The sequence below is a fragment of the Setaria viridis genome, chromosome 5 (assembly GCF_005286985.2).
Source record: "Setaria viridis chromosome 5, Setaria_viridis_v4.0, whole genome shotgun sequence".
Lineage (NCBI taxonomy): Eukaryota > Viridiplantae > Streptophyta > Magnoliopsida > Poales > Poaceae > Setaria > Setaria viridis.
In genome coordinates, this window is record NC_048267.2 from 10551636 (window position 1) to 10577429 (window position 25794).

At 47.6% G+C, this 25794-nt stretch overlaps 5 protein-coding genes across 5 annotated transcripts; 2 read left to right on the forward strand and 3 right to left on the reverse strand.

Annotated features, from left to right (window-relative positions):
• Positions 1-382: 382 nt before the first annotated feature.
• Positions 383-2220, forward strand: LOC117856217 (putative cis-zeatin O-glucosyltransferase). The gene is made up of 2 exons (XM_034738628.1): positions 383-967; positions 2152-2220. The coding sequence occupies exons 1-2, from the start codon at positions 383-385 to the stop codon at positions 2218-2220; spliced, it is 654 nt and encodes a 217-aa protein (XP_034594519.1).
• Positions 2221-2865: 645 nt separating this feature from the next.
• On the forward strand, positions 2866-7045 carry LOC117856667 (polynucleotide 5'-hydroxyl-kinase NOL9). Its single transcript, XM_034739017.2, has 9 exons — positions 2866-3412; positions 3509-3606; positions 3722-3755; positions 4046-4197; positions 4300-4480; positions 4989-5169; positions 5656-5761; positions 6080-6207; positions 6692-7045. Exons 1-9 carry the CDS (start codon positions 3204-3206, stop codon positions 6773-6775), a joined length of 1173 nt encoding a protein of 390 aa, XP_034594908.1. The 5' UTR covers positions 2866-3203; the 3' UTR covers positions 6776-7045.
• A 90-nt stretch (positions 7046-7135) lies between these two features.
• On the reverse strand, positions 7136-8114 carry LOC117856669 (17.5 kDa class II heat shock protein). The gene has a single exon (XM_034739019.2). It carries the CDS (start codon positions 7866-7868, stop codon positions 7377-7379), a length of 492 nt encoding a protein of 163 aa, XP_034594910.1. The 5' UTR covers positions 7869-8114; the 3' UTR covers positions 7136-7376.
• A 1108-nt stretch (positions 8115-9222) lies between these two features.
• On the reverse strand, positions 9223-10289 carry LOC117856668 (17.5 kDa class II heat shock protein). The gene has a single exon (XM_034739018.2). It carries the CDS (start codon positions 9971-9973, stop codon positions 9482-9484), a length of 492 nt encoding a protein of 163 aa, XP_034594909.1. The 5' UTR covers positions 9974-10289; the 3' UTR covers positions 9223-9481.
• A 299-nt stretch (positions 10290-10588) lies between these two features.
• On the reverse strand, positions 10589-15176 carry LOC117856666 (DEAD-box ATP-dependent RNA helicase 39). Its single transcript, XM_034739016.2, has 9 exons — positions 14664-15176; positions 14088-14183; positions 13815-14003; positions 13569-13709; positions 13061-13201; positions 12181-12323; positions 11974-12103; positions 11829-11877; positions 10589-11351 (listed from the first exon to the last, which is right to left on the reverse strand). Exons 1-9 carry the CDS (start codon positions 15138-15140, stop codon positions 10864-10866), a joined length of 1854 nt encoding a protein of 617 aa, XP_034594907.1. The 5' UTR covers positions 15141-15176; the 3' UTR covers positions 10589-10863.
• Between the last annotated feature and the right edge of the window lie 10618 nt (positions 15177-25794).

Genomic DNA, 25794 nt, shown 5'->3' on the forward strand with positions numbered 1-25794 from the left:
CCCTCCATCTCTATTGTACGGTTGGGGTACTCTGTTGTACGGTAGGGGTGGTAATGGATCATGGCTCTCATGCTTTCTTCACAATCCAACTCAGCCATATATATATTTAGCTCCAAATTATATAATATTTCAGCCTGATACTTATTGAGCTCAATTCTTTTGCTAAACTAAGGCCCTGTTTGGCATGGCTCCAACTCCGAGTAGAGCTGCTCCACTCCAGAACTCCAGGTGGAGCCAGCTCCACTCTAGAACTCCAGAACAAAAATGGGGTGTTTGGCTAGATGGATACTCTTAACTCCAAAAAAGATCGATTTCAGTGTGGATTGCCATTGTTGCCCCCAATTCAGGCCCCACTTGTCATCCTCTCTATCCCCACTAGTACATGGAGCCGGAGGCCAACTACTGTACGCTACAACATCAAGCTCTGTCGCCCAAGCCTGAGACCTCCATGGAATCCGTTGCCGTCGTAGCGGTGCCGTTCCCGGCGCAGGGCCACCTCAACGGGATGCTGCACCTGTCGCTGCAGCTCGCGTCGCGGGGGCTCCCCGTGCACTACGTGGCGCCGGGGGCGCACGTCCGCCAGGCACGCGCGCGCGTGCACGGCTGGGGCGACGACGCCCTCCGCCGCATCCGCTTCCACGAGCTCGAGGTCCCCGTCCCCGCGTATGCCTCCCCGCCGCCGGACCCGGCCGCGCCCTCGCCGTTCTCGTCCCACCTCATCCCCATGTGCGACGCCTTCGTCGCGGGCGCGCGCGGCCCGGTCGCCAGCCTCCTCGCGAGCCTCTCCACGCGCTCCCGCCGCGTCGTCGTCCTGTACGACCGCCTCAGCTCCTTCGCCGCGCCCGAGGCGGCGCGGATATTCCCCAACGCCGAGGCGTACTGCCTGCAGTGCGTGTCCGCGTCCTACGACGCCGCGTGGACGGACGCCGGGCAGCGGCTCCTGCGCGCGTGGGCTCGACGACGGGGGGTGCGGCCGGCGGCGGGGCTCGGGCCGACGGCGGTGGGTGCGGCCGGCGGCGGGGCTCGGGCGGGCGGCGGGGGGTGCGGCCGGCGGCGAGGCTAGGGCGGGCGGCGGTGGGGGCGACCGGCGGCGGGGCTCCAAGGCGCGGGACGGAGGGACCACGACGGCCGGCGGCGGGAGCGACGGGCGGCGCTGGGGGTGGCCGGCGGCGGGAGCGACGGGCGGCGTTGGGGGCGGCCGGCGGCGGGGCTCCAAGGCGCAGGACGGAGGGGCCACGGGCGGCCAAGGCGCGGTGGAGACGAGTGCGTGGAGTATCGGAGGAAAATAGAACGAACCGTTTTTTCTATGTAACCAGTGGCATTGGTGGGTAATTATCCACCAACTCCACGAGGAGGTTCAAAAGAGTGGTTTCTGGAGCAGCAAAAGAGGTGCTCCAAAACTCCACCTCCATTTGCACTACAGCTCCATGGAGTTGGCAACTCCATGGAGTTTTGGAGTTGGGGTGTTTGGCTGAATTTTTGATGGAGTTGCTGGAGTTTAGGAGTGGAGTTGTGCCAAACAGGGCCTAAATTAGAGTGCTCCCCCTCACCTTGTATCCCTGACACAGCGCCGGCGTTGTAAAACTACATGGGCTCCTGCCCTTGATCAATTGAGTTCAGTTGGGCCCACCGTTGCCACCTAAAAAAAAAGTATGCGACGTAGTTCAACAAAAATTTTGAATTGTCTCGAAAATGGGTCGAGCCCGATAATTGATTTTGTTTTCTTGGCCCAACTTGTTCTTTTCCGGATGAGCCCAAGGAGTCTTCAATGGGCTGAGCACGCGCCAAGGCCTAGAGAGAGGACGGACGTTTATGCCCGCTGTCCGATGTCGAACTTAACGGGCTAGATTGCGCCGGAAGAAGTAGCGTCGCGCGCGCGCCGCCGCTCTGTAGGGATGGCAGTGGGGCGGGTTTGATCCGAAACCTGCGGGTTTTAGACCCGATGGGTGGGGGCGGGTCTGTTTCCCACGCAGGTTTGCGGGTTCGAAACCTAAAACTGAGCGGGTTGGGGGTGGGTTATATTTCCCTCCACGGGTGACTCACGGGGTCCAAAGTGTACGTTTCGGCAAAAGAAATAGGTATAGCTCAGTCTAATAATAACTCTAAGGTTCTGTTTGTTTGAGCTTTTGCTTTCCGAAAGCTGCCTTTTAGCTTCTCGTCTTAAAATGCTGGCTTTCTGAAAGTTGGGATCCGTTTGGCAACCCAACTTCTCGTGGTTGAAAGCTGGATGAGGACGAGCAGGGGTCGGGCGACGAGGATGAGGCGGGGCCGAGCAACAAGGATGAGGCGGGACTGGGTGGAGGGAGGAGGGCGGCGACCCGATGCAGAGCGGCGATGACCCGATGCGAAGGGAAGAAAGTGGCGGGCGACAAGGATGAGCAGGGGCGGAGGGAGGATGGCGGCGGCTCGATGTGGTGCAGAGGGAGGACGGTAGGGGCGGAGGGAGGAAAAAGAAACATACCGATTCGCAACATTACTTATGGCAGGCGAGTAAATAACACTAGAAGCTTGTTTTTCTCTGTTTTCCACCTTTCCATTATACCGTGGAAAGTCAGAGTTTTTGATCCACGATAAACTAAGCTCAAAATCTTACCGTTCGTTTGGTCTTTCGGCTCCTGAGGTCTTTCAGCTCCCGAGGACGAGAAGCTGGCTGAAACAAAACAAACAGGCCTAAGTATATCACCCTCCGCTTCTTCCCCCTCCAGTCCGTCTCCCTGCCAGTGCGCCGCACCCGCACAGCTCCCGCACGGGCGCACGGCCGCACCCCCAGATCCCCCGTCGCTGCCGCTGCGCCGCCCGCACCCCTCGCCCCCTCGCCCGCGCGCGCCGCCGGGCGCCGGCCGCCCGCGTCGCCCCCTCGCCCGCGCGCGCACCCCCAGATCCCCCGTCGCTGCCGCTGCGCCGCCCGCCCCTCGTCCCACCGCCGGCCGCCCGCGCCCGTCGGCCGTCGCCCCCTCGCCCGAGAGCGCCCCGCCGCCAGCGCCCCTCGCCGGCTCGCCCCCGAGCGCCGCCGCCCCCCAGTCCTTCGGTGTTCTGTCACTGTTGCTCGGGTTTCGGGGGCGGGTGCACGTTATCACCCGAACCTCAGTTCGGGTTCGGGGCGGGTTTTATTCTCGGGTTTCGGGGGCGGGTCCGCGGAAGCTCCACCCGACCCCGACCCTAGGCTCTGCTACTCGCGAAACCACGGCAAGGAGGCACCAGACATGGCCGGCGCCCGCGCGACGCCGACGCGGACACCGCCGCGCCCCTCTTCGCCGGCGCCCCGTACCGAGGCGGTGGTCCCGCCGGACTGGGCCTCCGCTGTGACGCTCGTCTCCTCCGACCCCACGCCTCCGGTCGTCGTCGTGTGCGGGCCCAAGAACAGCGGCAAATCCACCTTCTCTCGCATCCTCCTCAACGCGCTGCTCCCCAGGCAAGCCACCACAGAGCCCAACCCTAGCCCTCGCCCTCACGAGTCCGTTGGCGATGCTGGTGGTTCTCTAACTTCTGGTGTCGTGGTGCTCTGCAGGTACGGGAAGGTTGGTTATCTGGACACCGACGTGGGGCAGCCGGAGTTCGCGCCCCCGGGATGCCTCTCGTTCCACGTCGTCGAGGAAGCTATCGCAGGTTAGTATATAAGCGTGTGAGGACTGGGTGTTGGTTGAGGCGATTATCCCAAGTTGGCCGTAGCGTAAGCTCGGTTCCTGGGTCACTGACACGATGGTTGTTGGCTTTTGTGCAGATTTGCTGAACCCAACTCTACGGGAAGCTGAAAGGTGTCTAATTTCTGTTCTCATTTGTGTTTTAGGGTATCAAGTTTTGATTAGCTTGTAGGGTGGTAATTTAATTTAATTTCTTCACTTCAGAAATTTGCGCACAATTTTTGTTGTAGGATTTCTTCATTAAAAGAGACTACTGAAACAATTGTAGTATTGTGTTAGTGCCACCACGTAATTTTTAAGATTTCACCCGGGCTATTGTTTTGTTAGGATTTTCAAACTTATGCTATCCTTGCTTGGGTTTCACTAATGCCATGTATTCCTATTTTTATATTCAATCCAATCAGGTGCTGCTTCTTTGGTGACATTTCTTCGAAAAGAGATCCAGAAGCATATCTGAATTGCCTATTCCATTTGTACGATTGCTTCGTTGGAAAATATCGGTGCAACGAGAATGAAATGGTGCCTCTAATTGTCAACACTCCTGGCTGGGTAAAAGGTATCTCTTGGTCATTCCAAAGTTGATTTGCTCTGTCTTACCACACACTTGTGTCAGTGAAAATATAACATTTTCTTTTTGTATTTCTATTTGTTATTGCAGGTGCTGGTTTTGATATGCTTGTAGAGATGCTAAGATATATCTGCCCCACAATTGTTGTTCAGATACGCATCACAATGGAGAGCAAGAATCTCCCTGATGGAATGTTTTGGCTAGATGGTGAGCAAACAGGGCCTAAGATGATTAACATCAACGCTGCATTTCGTGATGCCTCGAATAGATCGTAAGTAATCTTTTTTCCAGTTTAAAGTTAAAAAAAACTGAAATAGTCTTTCCTGTATTTTGAGATATTGATGTAAGCTTGTGCCTAGGAACATTATGCTGTTTTGCACATGATAGTGATTGCACCCCCAATATAGCTGTATTGAGGAAGTCTTACATATTCTCTACATTGTTGATTAGATAAAGCATTCCATACTTCCCAGCAATTTTATACCACTTTTTAACTCTGTCTGCATAGAATGCCTAATTTGTGTCCAAATCCTTGTGTTTCCTACCAGGATTGTTTCTAGTCACGAATTGTTGTTTTCCTATCTGTTAATAACTTCACTTATGCAAGTGTCTTGTTTTAAAGTGATAATCATTATGTAAACTTATACTTTGTTTCATACTATGAAGATGCATCAGCTTGCACGTAGCTTGCAGTTGATGAGTTTGTGTATATTTTCACAGAAAGTGATGACATGAGCTTCTAAGGAAGCAATGGCTAACATCATCTCTATATTATCAAGGTTGTTAATTATGAAAGATTCCTGTGCGACGCGTGAACGTCAGCTTGTAGAGTACTTGAAGCGATGTTTTCCAAGCAACATATCTCTATCAACTAATAAGGAACTTGCGTATGCCCTAGCTTCACTTCCACCTTATCAAGTACCATTTTCAGATGTTACAGTTATGCATCTTCATCACGAGGTCAGTGAGCTTTCCCATTGCTTCTTCGTTATTTACATTTTTCAGAGTTCAACGTAAGTTTTGAATGAAATGACATGTTTAGTCACTGGCCTTTCCTTCCTATGATGAAATGTCCAATAATTAAGGCACCTGAAGCCGAACATTTTTAGACAATTCCTATAATTTATTTCAACTCGTAAACAAAGTTTCAAACAAATGATCATTGACTAGAGATGCAAATACAATAGCATTTTGACCTTGCTGCTACGTGCTCTTGCCATTAGTTTTATGCGTTACCAGTTAGTCGTTGACAAAAAATACATTAGTTTTATGCGTTACCAGTTAGTCGTTGACAAAAAATACATTATCAACATCGTGGATTTGCATACTCAAAGATCTACGTAGAGTTCACTGTGATTGTAAAGGCAGAAAATGTGCTAGTAGTTTACGCTGTATTTCTATGGCTGGTGAAAATCCTGGACATCAACATGGTAACTCTTTGCCCAGGTACCTGCTGGTGAGATATGGCGTTGTCTGAACGCAACAATAGTTGGTTTGGCAGTTTCCAGTGCATCTGAGGCCACAAGATCAACCCCTTACTGCGTTGGGCTAGGTAATATTTCTGTCAGCTGCCCTTTTATTTTGTTGTTCAGTTTCACTGCAAAAACATCTTAAATCAGGATAGCTAGCTCATTTGGGAGTGGGACCCAGAATTGGCTTGTAAGTTCACATTTCTGGTTATTAAAATCCTGGGTGACTGGGTCCAACCAGTCGACAGCTGGGGGAAGTTCATCTAGAATCTAGATAGAGCATGCAGGTTGTGAACAAAGTCAAGTTTATTCTTAATAATGTGGTTTCAGCAGCTCAGAATGCAATTTTTCTGTGATATTTATGTTGTATTCACGCAAATAATAACGATGTACTTGTGCAGGCATCATAAGAGGCGTTGACGTTCAAAAAGGCCTGTTATATGTAATAACTCCTGTCCCTCTCGAACGTCTGCAAAGTGTAGATCTCTTGCAGCAGGGATTCATTGAGATACCAACTAGTCTTTTGCAGGTAACATTTTTTCTCCTGGCATTAGGCTTGGTGTTTTACATAGAGGTGACGCAAGACTCTGTCAAGGAGATTTTAGAGTAGCTACCGCATGTTGTGATAATTACATTGGTTTTTTTCTCGAACAGATAATCACATTGGTTAATGTAGCTAATGGGTAACCTGCATGTGTTCTAAGAATCACATATTGCTTATCAAGAAAGAAGTTGTAATCAGAAATAAAACACAAAACTTGTTTGAGATGTTAGGCAACTTCTCAAGGGATAAAATCTCTGTTGCTCATAGTTGCAATCAGAAACACACAAACACAAGACTTGTTTAAGACGCAAAGCCATCTCGACGCTGGCCATACTCTGCTGTTTTAACAAATTTCATCCTCTTGCTGGCCATACTCTGCTGTTTTAACAAATTTCATCCTCTTGCAAAGCCATCTCGACGCTGGCCATACTCTGCTGTTTTAACAAATTTCATCCTCTTTTAAATCCAGGTCCGCGGATATGTGTCTCCATACATGTCGACAAATGTACTGCACAAGATATCAGAAAGGGATTTGTATGCTGGTGATGGTTAGCTCAGGCAGGCACCATGCTGTGTCCAAAGGAAGGAGAAGAATGACGGCCCCGCCCATCACCAAACCTGTTTCTGATGGTTCCGTACCGGAGAGCATGAACGCAACTGTAGTGCCAGATACCAGCTGCCGGTTGCCTCCTAGATTGAGTCAGCTAGATTTGTGACCTGTGCGAATGCCATGTCAAATTCGTCATTGCACTCCTGATTTTAACTTGCTGGATACATTGAAATTCCATATTTTATGGCAAGTTACTCCTGATTTTACTTTGAATTGGTTCATCCCGACATATTTGGTTATATTTTGACGATTTAACTCATCGAGACACGGCCCTTTTGGCAAAAAAGGTAATCGAGACAGAGATGAACAAAAGATTTATTTATTCAGAAAAAGCATCAGGGCATTCGCTTCTGCATTACAAAGCTTCAAACCCGGCATGGCTCGAACAAAAGCAAGTAGACACACATCGCATAGGTAGGTGGTAGATAGACATAACGAAACAAGCACTTATAAGCATACTACTACGGCATGGCTGCTTGGCCTCAACACTGGGCAGAACTCACTGGCACTGCTTCCCCAGCTTCGATCGATGATCCCCTCAGCCTCAGGCGACCTTGACCTCGATGGTCTTGGGCTTCTTGGGCTCCGGCGGCGGCAGCTTCTCCACGGTCACAGTCAGTACGCCGTCCTTGCACACGGCGGAGATCTTGTCCATGTCGGCGTTGTCCGGGAGCACGAACTTGCGCATGAACTTGCCCATCCGGCGCTCCATGCGCAGGTACTTGGCGTCCTCGCGCTCCTCCCGCCGCCGCTCGCCGCTGATCACCAGCACCCGCTCGTCCTCCACCTGCACCTTGATGTCGCCCGTGCCCAGCCCCGGCATGTCCACCACGAACGCGTAGGACCCCGGGAGCTCCTTCACGTCGGCCGGGGTCGCCGCCATGGCGCGTGCGTCGCGGACGTAGGTGCGCGTGGGGCCGCCCGCCGCTGCGCCAGCCTTGTCGCCGCCCGCGCCGGCGTCGCCGTCGGGAACGTCCAGCAGGTGCTGCAGCGCCGCCATCAGGGGAGTCTCCAGCCCGAACATCCTCGCGTCCATCTCGCCGCCGCGGATCTTGGCCTCCCTCACTCGATTTGCTTTGGTTTCTTGGTTTGCTGATTTGCGGATTGCTCAGGTGTTCGTGTGTTTCTTGGTACTGCGTGGAGTGAGGAGGGGAGAGGGATGGCTTATATGCCGGTGGGAGGAGGTAGAGTCTGGAAGGCCATGGAAGGTTCTGAAAGGGGGGAGGGGCTGTGCGCGCGGCGCGGCGCGGCGTTGGCGCGGGTATGATGGTGGAGAAGCATCTGGAATATAATAGAGCTTCTGCGGTTGGAAATCTAGGAGACAGTAGACTTTTCTGGACCTACTTGTCATCTCGCTAGCTATGACACGTGTCTGTGGGCCCTGTCTTTATCCGTCCGTCTTTCCGCTGAGATATTTATTGGGCTTTTGCTCCACTTTTCCGTTCTTTTGCCCAGAGAGTTCCAGACTTCTACTTTTGAATTTGAAAGGAGATTTTGCGATCGCTTCATATGCTGTAACAAGAAAAATGTTAATGCGGAAGAGGGTTGTTTTTTGCCGGTGAAAATAACTGGGTAGGATTTAGCTTCCCCATCACTTTTACTGGAGCTCAGTCCACTAACAATCAACCGAGCCCCTTGTTAGTAAGGTGTTAGGTCTCACCTTTAAGTTATGCTCCCGAACTTAGAGAAATTCTCTTCTCATTTGGATGGAACTCGTTATTTTTTAAAATTTCATTAAAATTTTACTAAAAGAATATAAATCTTGTCCATTTTTTGGTCTGACGACAACTCCGATGAAACTTAAGCGGTAAGTAAATCCTGAAGGAGATATGCTGGCATCTGAGCTAGTTCTGCCCTGCAGCTTGAGGAACATCAGAAAGCATTTGTTGCTTCAATACATGATGCAGAAATAGTGGAAACACCACGAACTAACAACCCATAACTCGAGTACATGACCCACCAAAATGCTATGGGTTGAATTATTTCTACAGACAGCTACCAGATCGGAAAAAGCAGCCACCACTAAACAACACGATCGTAGATCATTTTTTTCCAGTTAAGGAGCCTTAATTTTTCTGAACAACGGCGACTCAGTTGGATGCTTCATCAAATTGTGGTCAAATCTTATCCCCAAGGTTTCCACAGCGCAAGCAACAAAACTACACCACAACAGCGCGTCTAAACTCTTAAACCATCTCCCAACATTTCCTAAACTAGGCGTGGCCGTGTCCTCAAAACATGTTTCTGGTACATCAGAAATCAAAACATTTTTACAGAGATTCTGCTTACTCGAGCACTAGTCCTAAACAATGTTTTGAGTCATCTGGTGACGGCGTTTTAACAATTCTACTTGTACAAGCCATTCAGAGTGAGATGTGCATCCAAGAAAAGAGCAAGAAACGAACAAGATGCAGATTTAATTATTCAGAAAGCAGTTCACATCAGCTTCTGCATTCCGTAGCACAAAAGCCACATACCGAGCACCGCACAGCCACAAAAGAACGGAAGAAACTCTCATGAACACACTAGTCACTATCACTCATGCCACCCCACATCACTACTGCTCTCATCCTCACCACACTCACTGACACTCCCCTGAAGTCCTGAACTTATTAGGCTTGATCGATCCTCGCTCATCCTCTCAGCCTCTCAGGCGATCTTGACCTCGATGGTCTTGGGCTTCTTGGGCTCCGGCGGCGGCAGCTTCTCCACGGTCACCGTCAGCACGCCGTCCTTGCACACGGCGGAGATCTTGTCCATGTCGGCGTTGTCCGGGAGCACGAACTTGCGCATGAACTTGCCCATCCGGCGCTCCATGCGCAGGTACTTGGCGTCCTCGCGCTCCTCCCGCCGCCGCTCGCCGCTGATCACCAGCACCCGCTCGTCCTCCACCTGCACCTTGATGTCGCCCGTGCCCAGCCCCGGCATGTCCACCACGAACGCGTAGGACCCCGGGAGCTCCTTCACGTCGGCCGGGGTCGCCGCCATGGCGCGTGCGTCGCGGACGTAGGTGCGCGTGGGGCCGCCCGCCGCTGCGCCAGCCTTGTCGCCGCCCGCGCCGGCGTCGCCGTCGGGAACGTCCAGCAGGTGCTGCAGCGCCGCCATCAGGGGAGTCTCCAGCCCGAACATCCTCGCGTCCATCTCGCCGCCGCGGATCCTGGTCGCTCTTTCCTTTGGGGATCTCGCTTAGTCGCTTTGGTTGCTTGGTTTCTTGATCTGTGGATTGTTCTTGCACTTGTGTGATTCTTTCTGTTGCTTGTGACGAGGCAGGACAGGAGAGGCGATTTATATTGGTGGTGAGAGCTGAGTCTAGAAGGTGATGGAACATTCTGAAAGCTGGTGGAGTGTGCAGGGGCGCCTCGTAAGCGTGGGTGTTGATGGTGGGTGGAGAAGAATCTAGAATAGATTAGAGTTCTGTCCTTCGAATGGTCTTTCTCTAGGAGGCAGTGTTGTTTCTGGGCCCACATGTCATAGAGGAGTGATAACACGTGTCTGGTGGTCCTATCCGTGTCTCCGAACAGATATTTTCGAGCGCTTTGTTCCCACTTTTCTGTGCCATTCCCTTCTGGAAAGTTCTTTTTAGCGATCCTTCTAGAAGCATTCTAGAATTCGAGATTTTGAAATTTGTCGATCGCTTCAATCTTGTAACAAACTGAGCACAACTATGAAAGCACCCGTCTTCAATCTGACGTGGGCAAATGCATTCAGATGCTAGTCCTAGAGTGCTGAGCAATGTGAAATGGTGGATATCGAAGGTAGGCAAGGCTAGTTTCCAGAATTTAAAAAACAATGAGCATACATACACCCGAGTACTCGACAGAATTCGTGGGTAAAAGTAATACAACATATTATTCCAAAGTCTATGCAGAAGTAAGATATTACAAGATTTGTGTTAAGATCTCGATTCTATTCTTTAACTTGTAAGCCCGCAAGGAAAAAAAAAACTGAAGAAATAAGCCCCAGATATTTACAGGGTGCCCTATCCAAAATCTCAACCTTTTCTTAAGCAGGGACAAAAATCTCCAGGCCTCTTATGAAGATTGCGCAGATTTGCCTGAGCTGCGACCTCTAAATCCGACCACGCTGAGCTTAGTTCCCAACTTGTTCAGAATATCACCCTTCGCCTTTCGACCCGCTGGTTTTGCTTTGCTCTTTGAAACCTTCACGCTGTTATTTGCGGGTTTCACCAGCTTCGCTTTCTGGGGTGCTGCCGATTTTTTCGCTTTTGGCTGAATCTTTGGTGGTAAGCGCCTTCGGGTTGAAGTCGTGTCCTTGGGAGTCCTAGATGACTTGCTAGATAGCACAACTCCTCTTCTACCCTTCTGATTGACAACTTTAAGAGCACTTGAAGTCTTAGCCGACCTTGAGGTCCTTCCTTTGGTGCTCGCACTCTGTGGGTTCGCAGCCCTTCTGACATTGTTAGTTGTCAGAGCTTCCAAGCTCTCATTTTTCTTCATGGCCTCTTCAATCTTTGTAGCTAAAGCCACATTTTTCTTAGCCACAAGGCTTGTAACTTTCCCTGCATTTGGGATGACAATGAGGATTCATGAGTAGACAGAATATGAAAATGCAAAACTGCTCCCTGTCCAAAGATCATAAAGCCACGACTACTCACTGTTTGTGGATATCTCTGAGTGGCAAACATATTTTTGCTAACCCATCTCCCTTCTGACACAAAATCACATATTATTTTGTTTCACAAGAGCCATTTCAAACTCCCTTTATTCTATTCCTTTTTTTTTCTAAGCTTGAAAAGTGTAACTGACTTTTTTTTATCCAAACTACAATTGAAAATTCTTTTACTGAATGAACAGCAAAGTTTCTCTGCAGCGAAGACATTGAAATGGTAACCTAAGCTTCAACAATGGAGGGTAGTTTCTGGTCCGTAATGAGGTCATGACAAAAATATAACGGATCATAGTGAATAGAATACATGATTAGCAAAGAAATGATAAAGAGCAAGTAAATGCGTACAGTTATAGCTGAGAATCGTTACCTTTGGCTCCCATGCGTGCAGTTCTTCCAGTTCTGTGAAGATAATCAATCTAAAAACACAAAAGATAATTACAAGATAGATGTGCATAAGAATCACTATGATGGGAGTAAATGCAATCAGACCATGTAGTAAGTGTAACGCATACCGAATTCGATGGGAAGTCAAACATGATGACATGGTCAACATCCAAGTCCAGACCTCTAGCTGCCAGATCAGTGCATACCAATGTTGGGCAATCCCCCTCTTCATTACGGAACTTGTTCAGGTTCTCAACTCTACAATTGATTACCAGGTCTCATAAAAATGAAGTCACCTGCTTAAAAAACAGAACAGAATAAGAAACACAACAAACCTCTCTTCGGCCGGGACCTCTCCATGATAGTTAACAGTAGATATCTGATTCTCAGTCAGAAAATGGTCCACTGCGCGACTTGAATTTAAAGTATTACAGAACACCATAATTTTGTTTCCCTTCGCCAAGCTTGGCTCAAGAACCTACATAAAATAGAGTTCTTCATTATCTCATGAGTTAGATAGTTTTAAATATATGTGTATTGCAGTTCTGCCTCTGTCTTCCGACTCTGCCACATTCAATACTAAAGTCCACATAGGACAAAATAAAACTTGATTAATGATAAAAGCAAGCAAAGAATGACTCTGCCTCGCAGATTACCCCAAAGGCCCAAACTAGCAGGAGGCCAAAGATGTTTTGAGAAAGATCACTTCTTAATTGAATTCCAGATGCAATAGTGTGTTTACTATTTCATTCATAGTTCACAACTTCACATTTTCACAAAAATTGGCATAAAATTCATCCACCCAACAGAGTATGGGGCCCTTGGGGCAATTTATTTGATTGCAGGCACAGGCATACTGAATATGGCTGGGGATTTTCCTATGAGTATTGGAGCGTGTCCAAGCAGATTAAAGAGGATGAGTTGTCAGAGGCTGCAATTATTTGAATTATTTCTGCTATATTTATCATAAAAAGGAGGAGGTGCAAGATTCTCATTCGGACTTCTTGCAGAGTGGAACAACACAGTACCAGAAAACGACACATGTCTTACAAAGAAGAAACATAATTGTACTGACAACAAGATATAACAAGAAATGGAGAATACAAATACAAAACTAGTCTGTTGAATTTTCTTTCAAAAATGTCCAGTTCGAAAGTAGCTTGGATTGGATGGAAAGACAGGTGTATGTGCATAGGAGAGGAGTGAAGAGTTAACCTGCAGAAGAGCCTCAAGTTTGTTTTCTGAGCCAGTGAGTTTGATAAAGTCATGTCGTGCTGTTGCAACTCTCTTTTGAAATGTTGATGTCCGCAAATGGACAATACCTTCAAATTCCTCATCAATCAACTTTTGTACAGCCTGCAGTAAAGGAATACCGAAAAAAGGGGATTAAAATACATAATAACAATAACTAATTAAACAATACCCCCTCTGTTTCTAAGTATATGGCGTTTCGGACAAGCTAACTAATTCATTTTTCAATTAATTAGCTTGTCCTAAACATCATATATTTAAAAACAGACGGAGTATATGTATATCTGAAGTATCAATACTGCTACATGGAAGAGGTCAAAATATTTTGTACTTAAATAGTAATTGGTGCAGCAAGTAAGATGCTTTAAAGGTGGACCAATAAGCAGTGTGTACTAACCATGTATGCCATATATGAATTACAAGCAGAGAATCAGATAGGTTTGGAGGGAGGGATGATTGGTGAGCATAAGACCTTTGTCATGGTAGCAGTAACTAATACAGTTTGGAACCCCTGATCACCAGGCTTTGTGGCACGATTTTTCAATGGAGCAAGGAACTTCCGTATGTCTGGTCCAAAGCCTTGATCAAACATTGTATCTGCCTCATCCAGAACCTGCAAACGAAAAAAAAAAAAAACAAATTCAAAATAAGACTATTAGGAGAACAGTGAAGATGTCACAAAATGGTATGTATCTGTCACACAAACTTAATAACATACCAGATACTTAATATCACCGTAAACCATGTTACCATCCTTAATATGATCCAAGATCCTTCCAGGAGTACCAACAACCATGTCAACAGGCATGTTCAAAGAATCTTCCTGGGGTCTTAGACGGGTGCCTCCACTAACCATCGTTGACCGGAAACGCGCATGATGGCTGATGGACTTTGCAACACGATAGACCTGTAGTTTGAGCAATGTGCATGAACTACTACTGCAACCAAGATATAGCATTGTTACCAGAAAATAGTTTGTATCATGACCAACCTGCTCAGTTAGCTCCCTTGTGGGGCAGAGTACTACTGCTCTTGGCCGCCTTGGCTTCATTGACATTCCCAACATTGCTTCATCACGCCGAAGTAGCTACAAGATAAAGAAAGTGCCATGGTTACCTTTTGTTAGGCATATCCTGACTCACAGATATATATAATGGAGAAAATCCCTAATTTCTAGTTTGGAGAAAGAAAAAACTGCTTTATTCAAATCCAATAAGATTATAACATATTAGGTTTGTAATCACGCTTTGTCATTAGATGACTTGCATGGGCGATAAATTTTTTCTTGGCTTCAATAGCCTTAGATGATATAGCAGCAAGCAGCCATCAGGAATTCGTAGTGATGAAAACATGGCACCTCAATCGATTTTACAAAATGAGTGGAAAACGTCTCAAAGGACAAGAAATGATCCTCAATGACATAAGTCGTGTACCATCGTTTTACTAAAATCATGAGCTAACAATGGTGAAATAAAAATGAATGCATAATGCAGAGCAATTTACTCTTTCCTCCACGATTATTACAATTGTACAGGCAAGCAACACCATATTGAGAAGAAGGAAGTACCTGAACAAGAGGGAGCAGGTAGGCGAGCGTCTTCCCGGATCCCGTGTGCGAGCCGAGCACGACGCTGGTGCCGTCCAGAACCGCGGGAACGCCGACGCACTGGATCTCCGTGGGCTTGGAGATGCCCATCTCCCCGAGCGCGGCCATCACCTCCTCCCCGAGCCCGAGCTCCTCGAAGCTCTCCGCGGCCTCGACCCTCCTCCCCTGCTGCGGGTGCTGCGAGGTCCGCTCCCCGCCCCTCGCCGCCTTCCCCCGCGGGGGAAGGTTCGGGGAGCCGGGGGAGGAGGAGTCCTTGAGGTGGCGGAGGCGGAGGCGCTCGAGGAGGAGCTCGTGCCGCGGAGGGGGAGCGGGAGCGGAGGTGGGGGTGAGGGTGGGGGCGGCGGTGGAGAGGGCCGCGCGGAGGAGGCGGAGGCGGAGGGGGGACGGGCGGGAGAGCAGGAGGCAGCGACCGGCGGCGGCGGCGCCGGCCATCGCCATGGGTGACTGGTTGAGGGTTTAGGGAGGGGAGGGCGCGGATAAGAGCTGCTCGTGCTGCGGATACGCACGGAGCCGTCCCGAACCGGGCCCGAGCTACCCAGTGGAGAAGAGAGAGCCCAGAGCACGATCCAAACGGTGCCACTGCCAGTGGGCCTCATGACCATGCTACGCCTATTTCCAATTAGTGCAGGATCAGATAGGGCTAGTTACTTTGAGTTCAGATCATGCAAAAAGGTTTGGAAGCGAACGACAAATTAACGGTCCATTTGGGGTGGTTGCTGTTGCTGCAAAGGGATTGATCCATGCTGAGGAATACATTTGACTCCACTGATTACCATAGTGGTGCGTGTCTGGTGCCACACGGTCATAGTTATGATTTTAGCTATTTTCATGTCATGCACAAAAGGGTTTTTAGCTGACTCTTACTTGTCCATTGTCACTTGTTATTTCGATATATTGTTTGTTCCACCGTTTTGTGGTTGAACGCCTACCAAAGTTCATTTGCACGGTGATAATAATCTGGTGTCAGAGCAACTCCAGGAGTTTTCAAAAAATTCTTCCTAAATGAGATATTGGGAGCTATACTAAATTTTTTTCTCCTAAAAACATATCAACCCACAACAGATCGCTAAAAACTATCCCCTAATAATTCAAAACAGGCCATGTCATCGTATTGGGCCCATTAGAATCCGTTGCTTTTTTTTCCCCACCACCACGACCAGGAGCCCCCTCACGTCACCAACCCCTGTGCGCACGGTACCCGTCAAAATCCTTCGTCCGGTACCCCTCTCACGCCACCAGTCCCTGCGGACGGAGGACTCACGCCGGCAGCCCCGTGCACGGAGGAGCAGTCCTGCGCCCTCCAATCACACCGGCAGCCCCTGCGCACGGAGGAGCAGTCCTGCGCCCTCCAGTCACACCGGCAGCCCCTACGCACGGAGGACAAGTCACGCCGGCAGCCCTTGCATCCTGCACCCTCCAAGTCACGCCGGATCAAAGTAAGGATTTATGTCCATTGAGGCATGTGGTCGCTTCCGGACCATTGAGGTCCAATTTAAATGTTTGAAACTGCTAATGCAAAAGTTCCAGACAAATGGTCCAAACTGAAGATCCCAGCCTCAAAACATGTAGAAATCTGAAACAAGCACCCGTACCCCTTGACCTTTGTTCCATTCTCGCTTTGTGAACGTCAATATACTCATTTCTTCACTTTGCAGCTTTCTGAATTTACGCTTACAATTGAGTCTAGAATAGCATTACACAAAAGCACCCATCAATTGGCTGCAGAGAACATAATGTTTCCAGACTCTGAAACAGGCAAAGAAACCAAGCAAATAGCGCAAACTGAAGCCTGAAACAAGCATCAATCAGCACAGGAATGCAACTTTGCAGATTGAACCAAGGAGACCAACAAATTAAAAATCACCACAGATACATATAATTCTTGCGGTTCTTCAGATTGCAGGTTGATTAGTTCTGATGGGTTCTCCAAAGAAACAACAAGACAATTGTACACAACATAGAGCCATGAGCAACACTGCATCGATTTTGAGCACTCCGCGGGTCTCCTCGTAGATGAGGCCGGAGATGCACTTGACGCCGCCCCTCCTGGCCAGCCTTTGGATCGCCGGCTTGGTGATGCCCTGGATGTTGTCGCGGAGCACCTTGCGGTGGTGCTTGGCGCCGCCCTTGCCCAGACCCTTGCCGCACCCCAAAATCCCGGAAACCGGGAAGCTTCGCTCGTAGCAACCTCTGACTTCCACTAGCGCGAGATGCGGCGGAGCACGGCAGCAGGTTGAAGCCTACCCGGACGAGGCACTCCCTCGCCACCTCCTCCGACAACCCGGGGATCAGCTCGCCCCGCTGCTCACCTCGCTGGTGCTGCTGCTGCCGCTCGCCTGGCCGCCACCACCCTTCGCCCCGCCAGTGCCGCAGCCCCTCACCCCGCCACCGCCGCTGCGTGCGCAGGAAGGTCCGACTGCTCGGGCGCGCGGTCGGTGGGTGCTGCGGGGCGGCCGGCGCCCTAGTGTGTGCGCCCGGGAAAAAAACGCGCATGGGCGGATTGGGGAAGACTGGGCGTCACGAATATATGCGGGGTGAAGGGTGTTTTTTTCCGCCGCTAATCTTCTGGGGAGTTTTAGGTGGACTGTTGGAGTTCTTTTTTTCTCTTTTTTTCCCTAAAGAAGGTTTTGGGGTAAGATTAGCAGCCTTTTGTAGTTGCTCTTACCATTGGTTTATTTTGGTTGGATGTGCGCCTTGCCTGCTGTGATCCACTGATCTGCCGTACCACGTGGGCCGTGGCCCAGCAACTGCTACGTGGGCCCATCCTCAGCCCCATGCCAATCCTTCGGTCACCCCTTTCTTCAACCTCCATCTTTTCTCTATGAAGTCTGGACACAAGAGGCTCTTTGAAAGCTCGCTCCTTCACTCGATTCAATTGAGTCTCCCCCACAACCATCCTCAACAACATCCCCCTAGCTTCACACATACCATGGCTTCATCGTGTTTGTCACCCCAAAGATCTCTTGTTCTTGCTCCCAAGAAAATCAAGAAATCCCTATTTGTTCATCCCATAAATCCCCCAATCCCAAAATCTGAGATCTCCTCTAATTCTTGGCAGCCTCTTTCAGCCTCCATCGGGCTTGATATACAATGGGGTCGCCGAAGGAGGGCCTTGGGCCAATTCTGGCAATTTCAGCCCGTATTGCCATTGGAGGCAGCCGACTGAAGATGGATTCTGTCCTGCCAAGCCAAGATCGAAACATCAACCGGTACACTGTACTGTATGCTCCCAGCATCCATTTCCCCTTCAAATTCACGCAAACCGCAACTTGAATTCGAATTCCCTTTCGCTCGTCCGGCTAATTTCCATTGCGTTGCAGATTCGTAATGCAGGCAAAATGAGAACATTTCTCGCAAGGCAATGTAGGAGCCCAGCAAGTCTGTTGGCGCCTCGTTTGAGGCCCTTTGGCCGCTCCTCGCCCAGCCTATCGCGGATCAACAAGCCGATCGGCGCCGGGGCTTTTCGAAGCATGATGATAATATCGATCCCTCCTCTTGAACCCCTCACCTCTGAACCGAAGCAAACGCGAGGAACAATCACCACCTCCTGACACCATTGCTAGAGAAGAGACCGCAGCTCGCCCCCATGCCTGCGCCCACGTACCATCGAGGTAATCCGCGCGCTCCTCACTCCCCCAAACCCCTTTCGCCGTGCATTCCTCGCTTCCTGATCCCCCTTTAGCTCTCGCATGTCTCTTGTTGGCAAAATAGCCATGTTACCCGTTCATGCAGTACATATATAGCGTAAATTTACCCGCACCGCGGTACTAGAGCGTCACGGTAAACAAGTTTATCGGCTCCGTCCCTCTATTTCCACTGGACTCCCAGGGATATGCCATTAGCCTCCCACCGCCGCCAGCCCCTACCACACCACCCTTGCGCCTGTGCTCGGAACCGAAGAGAGGCTGCACTGTGACTTGCCGAAGGAGGGTGTCGACGAGAGTGTGCCTCCGACGTCGCACTGAATAGGCCGAGTGCGGCAGTTCCGACCGATCTATTCGGCGCAAGAGAAGGGTGCCATCCTGGAGAAGGCAGGTTGTACCCTAGATCCGAGGGCCTTGGAGGTGGGGGAGCGAAGGAGGAGGCTTGATCTGGCGGCCAGAGTAGCGTGGCAGGTGGAAACAAGCGTGGAAAGGTTCGGCGAGAGGGCAGCCATCTGTGCAAGCGGCGGCGGCGAGGTTCACCGGTTCAGGCGGGCACATCCGATGAGAGCTCCACCGCGCGCTCCAACTGGGGTCCTGCCCAACTCAGGTATGTTCACCCTTGCTACCCCCTGCGGTTGTCCAAGATCTAGGTTGTTCGGTGTCAAATCTTTTAGGGTTAACTAGATTGGGTTTTGATGCTTGAGGATATTGCAGCCGGCACGTTCCCACTTGTTGCTTGTTGGCACTTGCTGCTAATTAATAATTAGCTTGCTTCTATGTTGCATCTCGGAGAAAAGAACATGCTAAGGCAATTTACAGAGGCACATGAGTATTTGCAAATAAAGATCTAAATATTATGCCTTAATCTAATAGGTACCAAACCTTGACATTTAGCCTGAACACCAGACATGCCATTCTAATATGGAGCTTCTGCTTCATTACTAGTGCCTTCTCTGAAATGCCTTTTCTTCTGCTTCGTTATCCAGCATAAGTGGCATAGGGATAATGGCATTACCATTGCCTTCTTTGAGAGTTTTTTTTGTCTTGCGTTCCTGAGAAGATAATTGCAAGATCACATAGTGGAAATGAAAAAAAACATGTATAGAGTTAATAAAGTTAAACACTATTTGTCTGAATTTTTCTGCTTATCAGGTCATTTCTTATGCTAAATAATTTTGTACTAGGACTCTGTTTTCCATGAACAAACTTGGTGGGTTTTGATCAGTTACTTGAAAAAAGTAAGTTGTGCCCTACATTTAATCTAAACTTGGTGGCTCACGAGAACTTTACATACTCACATATCATGCTTAAATCATGTCATGTGCTACTATTGATATCTTTTTTGCCTGTGATTTCAGGATGGACTCTAACCAGTCCAATGTTCCTGATGGATCACAGGGAGCTTTTTCTGGTGGCAACAATTCTCCCTACCAGGCTGCCTGGAACCCATACATGCATGGTTACCAAGGTCCTCCATCTTGGTTCCCCCAAGGATTCGAGCAGCTTCCACCCAATGTCCCAATGATTTATCCAAGTACCAATGGTCCATAAGTGTTTCATCCAGCTGAAATGGCACATGCATCTGTGCAAAATGATAAGGTAGATGTGGAGGAAGTGCTCGTCCCTCCAGCGCTAGCTCCTATAGAAAAAGGAAGGAGGAAAAAGGCTGTCAATAGGACCAAGTTAGGCAACTTCAACCCAGACGAAGATGTAAACATTGTGAAGTCATGGCTTGAAATAAGCTGTGACCCAATTACAAGTACCGCGAAAAAAAAAGATCGCATGTGGGATAGGATTGTGCAGCGGTACAATTTGAGGAGGGGATCCTACCCAAAAAGGAGTTTGAGGTCTTTATAGAGCCGTTGGGACATAATCAAGGCCGAAGTGGGGAAGTTTTCATCCTTCTATGCTGATGCCATTCGAGAGAATCCTAGCGGGATGTCGGATGCCGATAACGTTGCGGTCTGTTGACCCATTTTATTTTCTATGCATTTTGTTGTAAATTTAACAACAATTATTTTCTGTTGCGGACCACTCATGCAGCAGTTACACTTCTGATATGAGGTACTAGAGACATGGAGTGATCGATATTTGAAATATGCTCAACTTTAGCTTGCGTACTTCTAGGCAATATGCATCCATGTTTTCCTTATGGCGGTCTCACACGTCGTTGACTTGATTGATCACCACCAGTGAGTTGCTGTAGACCAGCAATTGCTTTTATTCCTAGCGAGACTGCCATGCGGAGCCCATGCAGATGCGCCTCGTATTCAGCTTCATTGTTGGACACTTCCCAAATGATGTGCAGGACATACTTGAGTTGTTCGCCTTTGGAAGATATCAAGAGTACTCCTACGTCGGCGCCCTCGAGTTTGAGTGATCCATCGAAATACATGACCCAATGCTTTGGAGGGGGTCCCCGCCTTACCTTATATTGCCGGGGGCAGGGTTACATGTTGGTTGGTTACAAGAATACTAATCGGATATGACTAAAAGAGTTCTACTCTTTTACTACGAGTACTCTTCTAATACTCGACTAGTTCCCGTCTTTCCATGTAAACTACGCCGTTCTGCGCCACAGTCTCCATGTCAGATGCATCTCGATATCCAATTAATGTCCAAACCTTCTGGTGGGCCTATAGATATATGTACGACAGGAGGGCCATCGTACACAATTCGTTGCCCTGTGATGGAGCGGGGATCAAAGCCTATCAATGAACCCCTTGACTGGAACAGAACTTAGATAGAACATGCAGCAGGCATAACAAGAACAGGTTTAGCTGGACTGAGTATGATGTTGCATCATTGCATGGTCCCGAAGGTTGTAAACCCCCTTAACTAGAACAGGGGTATTCTGCATACTGTGTTTTGCCACAGGAACAAGGTTCTTTGGGTTAGTTGTTCCGTTGCGTGCTGCTTAAGCTTGTAAACCTGTAATGGCTCTGGTATTCGACCTTGTTTTTTTGTACAGCATTTAGTTCGTGGAAACTATGTAAATTGTACCGTTATCCCTTAGAATACTGTCGTCATGTGAATACTCGAATTGTGCTCTCGGAATGTATTCTGTGGTTGCTGATTTGTGCTTACTCGTGCCATCAGACCTTCTTCGTCCTGCGGACAAATAACGCGCACTTTTTCCTGGTATAAAACGATTGTGATGGGTGGTACTTATCTGGCTAATCGGATTGGAACAAAATTTATTGGTGGAACAGGTTTGTTTGTGTCTGTAACTCTGGCAGTCGCTGCATCCACAACATCCAAAAGGAGCTGCGCTCAGAACAAAGTGCTACCTCCGTTCTAAATTGTAGGTTATTTTAGCTTTTTTCTAGACATACACTATATTTGGATGCATATAAACATTCATGAACTTAGTCCAAAACGACATGTAACTTGGAACAGAGGGAGCAGCTATTATATACAGAGGCAACGGCTGAAGCAGGTTGAAAGTTGAAACTATCATGCTCCTTGACTCGTTGGTGTATTGGATTAGAATCAGAGCACCAAAAGGCAAACTATGTTTGTGAGCCTGAAGCCCTGAATACCCCATATTCCTAGTTCATTATAATGTACTAGCATGGGTGGCGCCCTTCGCCGCGTCCATGCCAGTTCCTCGTTAATTTACACACAGAAAGAAAATGTTCTGAGCCAGCTGCAGTGAGGAAGCAGGTGCTCTAATGTCGCTGGATAGATTGGTAGGAGTAGGCAGCAACATCATTGGGTGATTGGGTCTGATGTAAGTCCTGATGACAAACAAAATTCAAAATAAGCATGCAAAGCCCATACTGTCAACAGGCGTTCGCTGCATCTTGTACCTGCATGGATCTCATTAATGTTAATTTTACTTGGTGTGGAGAAATCAGCAATATTGATGTTTAAATCTATGGGGCTGTACTTGAGATAGCTTCACACAGCTAACCGCTTATCTAATCCTATATGCTGGGAAAGTAGAATCTCGCTTAGAAGGTCTGCCAAAAGAGGAGTAACATGTCGTTTAACTTCTTTCCCTCTTCTTGATCTGAATGGACAATATGCTGCAAATTTCTTTTCAATCCTGTAAGAAAAATGGATGTATAGAGGCCCACTGACGAATAGACGCCTGGAGAAATATCTTAGTGGGGAAGTTATCGAAGAAAAATAGCATGCGTGACGAACCGTCGAGAAGTCACCAACTTGAATTATGAAATCTTTAATCGCTATTGGATTGACAGCCCTTATAAGTTATAACCCTGTCGCAAACCATTTTTCCTGCAATCATCGTCAAAGCTAAGAATTAGAAGTCGTATAGCAGACTGTGATCTGCAAAATAATTTCAGAATTACTGGAGCAACATTGTGCTTGCATCCTGATCCAGTTGCTAATCAAATTACAACCACCATCAGTATCCTGTGCCATAGTCATTGTATCCACCTCCCAGGTACAGCATTGAAAAAATGCAATTCATTGCACCCATAGGAAAATACTTTCCAGTCCCAAAGCAGTGCTATATCGTCATGCCACATTTATGCACATTATCCTAAAGACCCAAATTCATATCCTTGCATCGCCCCAACATCAGTTGAAGTAAACATGAAGGTCAAGCAAGAAACAACTTATTATACCAAATAACACAAAAATATCATACAAGTCAGGCACAAAAATATTCTATAATTCAGGTAGTAGCAAAAATAACACAAAAATATTCTACAAGTCAGGTAGTCCAGATCTGTAAATATTCTATAATCTCAACTTGTCACCAATCATAATAATCAACAAGAGTACAGAAAATTTTGCTCTTCTTCAGTTCTTTCTGTTCTTTCCTTTTTCACGCTGGCTAATCTCCTGATCAGATGAGAACATGTGAAACTATAGAGTATGGGGGGAAATGATAAATTTCATGGCTAGGGAGCGTATATACCTACCAAATAACTTGTCAAATGTAACCATGGAAGTATTTCATTGAGGAGCTATACTGATAGGAAAATACAAATACAAATGAGAAATTTCATCTCAACCACAGGAAAGCTTCCAATTGTCACCACTAAAGCCTCTCTTAACTTTTTTATTTTTTTACTTCGAGAATACTCTGCAGTCGCTTCTCTAACCACTTGGAGCAAGCCATTAGGTAACATGTGAAAACCTAAAAGATGCCGCACATTCAACTTTAGGCCTCAACCGGAGCATATGAACTAATGAACTGTACTGAAATAAAACTCTGTAAACAAAAATTGTAACGCTTAAGCGAATAAAAAATCCTGTCATAACAGATATCCACAAACAAAAAACTTATCTTCCATTATCAGCCATCTACATCATGTTCTTTATCCTCCAGTAGTATCTGCATCAAAATTTCGAATATCAAGCAACCCACTAGCAAATCTATATAGCATCTAAAGAAAATGGACAACAGTTTTCAAGCATTACTGTGCCTATGGTAACGCAGTTACATGTGTTTTACACAGTAAAAAGACAACCGTTTCAAAACTAGCATGCATCGTTAGAAGACCATTTGCATTTTCCTCGTAAGGGCTTTTGTTACCCGCAGCAAAAATCAAGGCCAATATTCTCACTCTACAGTTTCTGTCTCTCTGATTATACAGATCTACCTGATATCTGTCCTACGATTCTAATAATTCTATTTGACTATATAATGGTTCAATCTAAGCTGGGCTCATACAACATACCTACTTTAAGATTTTCATGACAATATATATCTACATAGGTAAAGTGGTAAACACAGGGAGAAAAATTCAGACCAAACCATGAAAATAGTTAATAAAAAGAAAAAACAACAAGCTTATGTTAACCGAAGCTTCACATGGAGCGAGATTCACAGCTGGACGTTTGTCATCATCTACAATAGGCCTGTATCCAACACCAAGGCATTATGCCATATACTACACGAGGCCTGTATCCAACATCAAGACATCATGCAACCAAAATGCTGCAAGGATATATAATATTACCAAAGCCTTTTTGAGAGCAACATATAAGCAATAATTTGCAAGAAATCTGAAAGGTTGATCTTATCAAATCATATGAACAAAGTAACTGAAATACAACAACACCACTGGTCTATATGGTAGGAGGGGACCATTTTGTCCATTCTTGCGTTATTCTTTGAAAGATGTGATGCCAAGATAATGATTTATGTTAACGACTGTAAATTTGCAAGCACGTGAATAATATCCAATTTGCAACGCATCTTTTCTTACGATGTGCTTAAGATGCAACCAACGAAAGGCAAAAATACCTCCAATAATATTGTTCCCAGTCTAACAACAATAGCTATAACTGTTTCTTTGGTGCGACTGCTGGCCCCGATCATGGACTTCAATCGCTGGGGAATGTGCTTCAGTTTGATCACACAATGCCTCTCCATGGATAGCTTGGTCCATTGGTGGTAACAAAATGCATTGACCTCTTGTTTCTCCTTTTTTTTCTATCCCTTCCTACCAGTGAGGGGGGAAAGGATGGTGCGTAAACTGTTCATGTGTGTGGTCATTAGTCAGATTTGCATGGCTCCAGAGAAGAAAAGGCATGTATGCAATTTCTGTGCTTTTATAATGTGTTATGATGATGTATTGTTATCAAATATCAATTTTATAATTGTGGGGGTAAACACTGCTGGCATACTATTTTATATCTGAATTGTTTTTTTGAAAAGTATACACATTGGCCATTACTTTCTTACACAGATTATTAAAGGTTGACGAAGCAACATTTCAAAGAATAAACTTCACGATGCATTGGTTGATCTCCAAACATAATTCTTTCAGCACCATACAAGGGATCACTAACATACTCCATTAACCTCGGTGTGCTTGACCAAATAAAAACTTACTGATGCTCTCCTACCGATTAAAGAAAAACAACAAAGATTTAATTTAGTTTCTAGGTTCCTCCAGCGTCTCATGATCCAGAACGTAATCTTCTCCTTCGTCTTCCTCCTCTTCATGGTCATCGGCGACCTCGACCATCATAGAGACGTAGCCTTTCAATGCAATCTGTCGTTTAAAATTCTCCTGCTCCGCGAGCATGCGGCGATCTTCCCTCTCTCCCAAGGCGTACAGTTCAGGATCAAAGACCTCCAACCACGCCTCTGTCTCCGGGTCACATGTCTCCAGCTCCTAGGACAGGACGTAGTCCACCTCGCTCTGCGGCATCATGATCTCCTTCATCTTCTTCCTGTTCCCCTCCAGCTTGTTCTCCGCGGCGTCCACCGCTGTGCTCACGGCGGCACTCGGAACTTGTTGACCGAAGGCCAAGATGTCACCGTCATCGTAGTCATCATCTTCGTACTCACCATCCTCCTCTCCGTCTTCGTCATCATTCACCTCGACCGCGGTAGAGACGTACCCTTTGTCCGCAATCTGTTGCATGAAATCCTCCTGCACTGAGAGCATCCATCTGTTCTGCTTCTCTCTGAAGGCGACCAGGTCAGGATCCAGTCCCAAACCCATCGCCTCCAA

What these genes read in the sequence shown, in the direction of transcription:
- LOC117856667 (XM_034739017.2), top strand. Translation starts at nt 3,204, where the DNA reads ATGGCCGGCGCCCGCGCGACGCCGACGCGGACACCGCCGCGCCCCTCT. An exon ending in TTATGCATCTTCATCACGAG is followed by an intron (nt 5,170 to 5,655) that starts GTCAGTGAGCTT and finishes CTCTTTGCCCAG; the next exon opens with GTACCTGCTGGTGAGATATG. An exon ending in CCCTTACTGCGTTGGGCTAG is followed by an intron (nt 5,762 to 6,079) that starts GTAATATTTCTG and finishes GTACTTGTGCAG; the next exon opens with GCATCATAAGAGGCGTTGAC.
- LOC117856668 (XM_034739018.2), bottom strand. Translation starts at nt 9,973, where the DNA reads ATGGACGCGAGGATGTTCGGGCTGGAGACTCCCCTGATGGCGGCGCTG.
- LOC117856217 (XM_034738628.1), top strand. Translation starts at nt 383, where the DNA reads ATGGAGCCGGAGGCCAACTACTGTACGCTACAACATCAAGCTCTGTCG. An exon ending in CGTGGGCTCGACGACGGGGG is followed by an intron (nt 968 to 2,151) that starts GTGCGGCCGGCG and finishes GCTGCCTTTTAG; the next exon opens with CTTCTCGTCTTAAAATGCTG.
- LOC117856666 (XM_034739016.2), bottom strand. Translation starts at nt 15,140, where the DNA reads ATGGCGATGGCCGGCGCCGCCGCCGCCGGTCGCTGCCTCCTGCTCTCC. An exon ending in CAAGGGAGCTAACTGAGCAG is followed by an intron (nt 14,004 to 14,087) that starts GTTGGTCATGAT and finishes CTCAAACTACAG; the next exon opens with GTCTATCGTGTTGCAAAGTC. An exon ending in TGCACGCATGGGAGCCAAAG is followed by an intron (nt 11,352 to 11,828) that starts GTAACGATTCTC and finishes TCCCAAATGCAG; the next exon opens with GGAAAGTTACAAGCCTTGTG.
- LOC117856669 (XM_034739019.2), bottom strand. Translation starts at nt 7,868, where the DNA reads ATGGACGCGAGGATGTTCGGGCTGGAGACTCCCCTGATGGCGGCGCTG.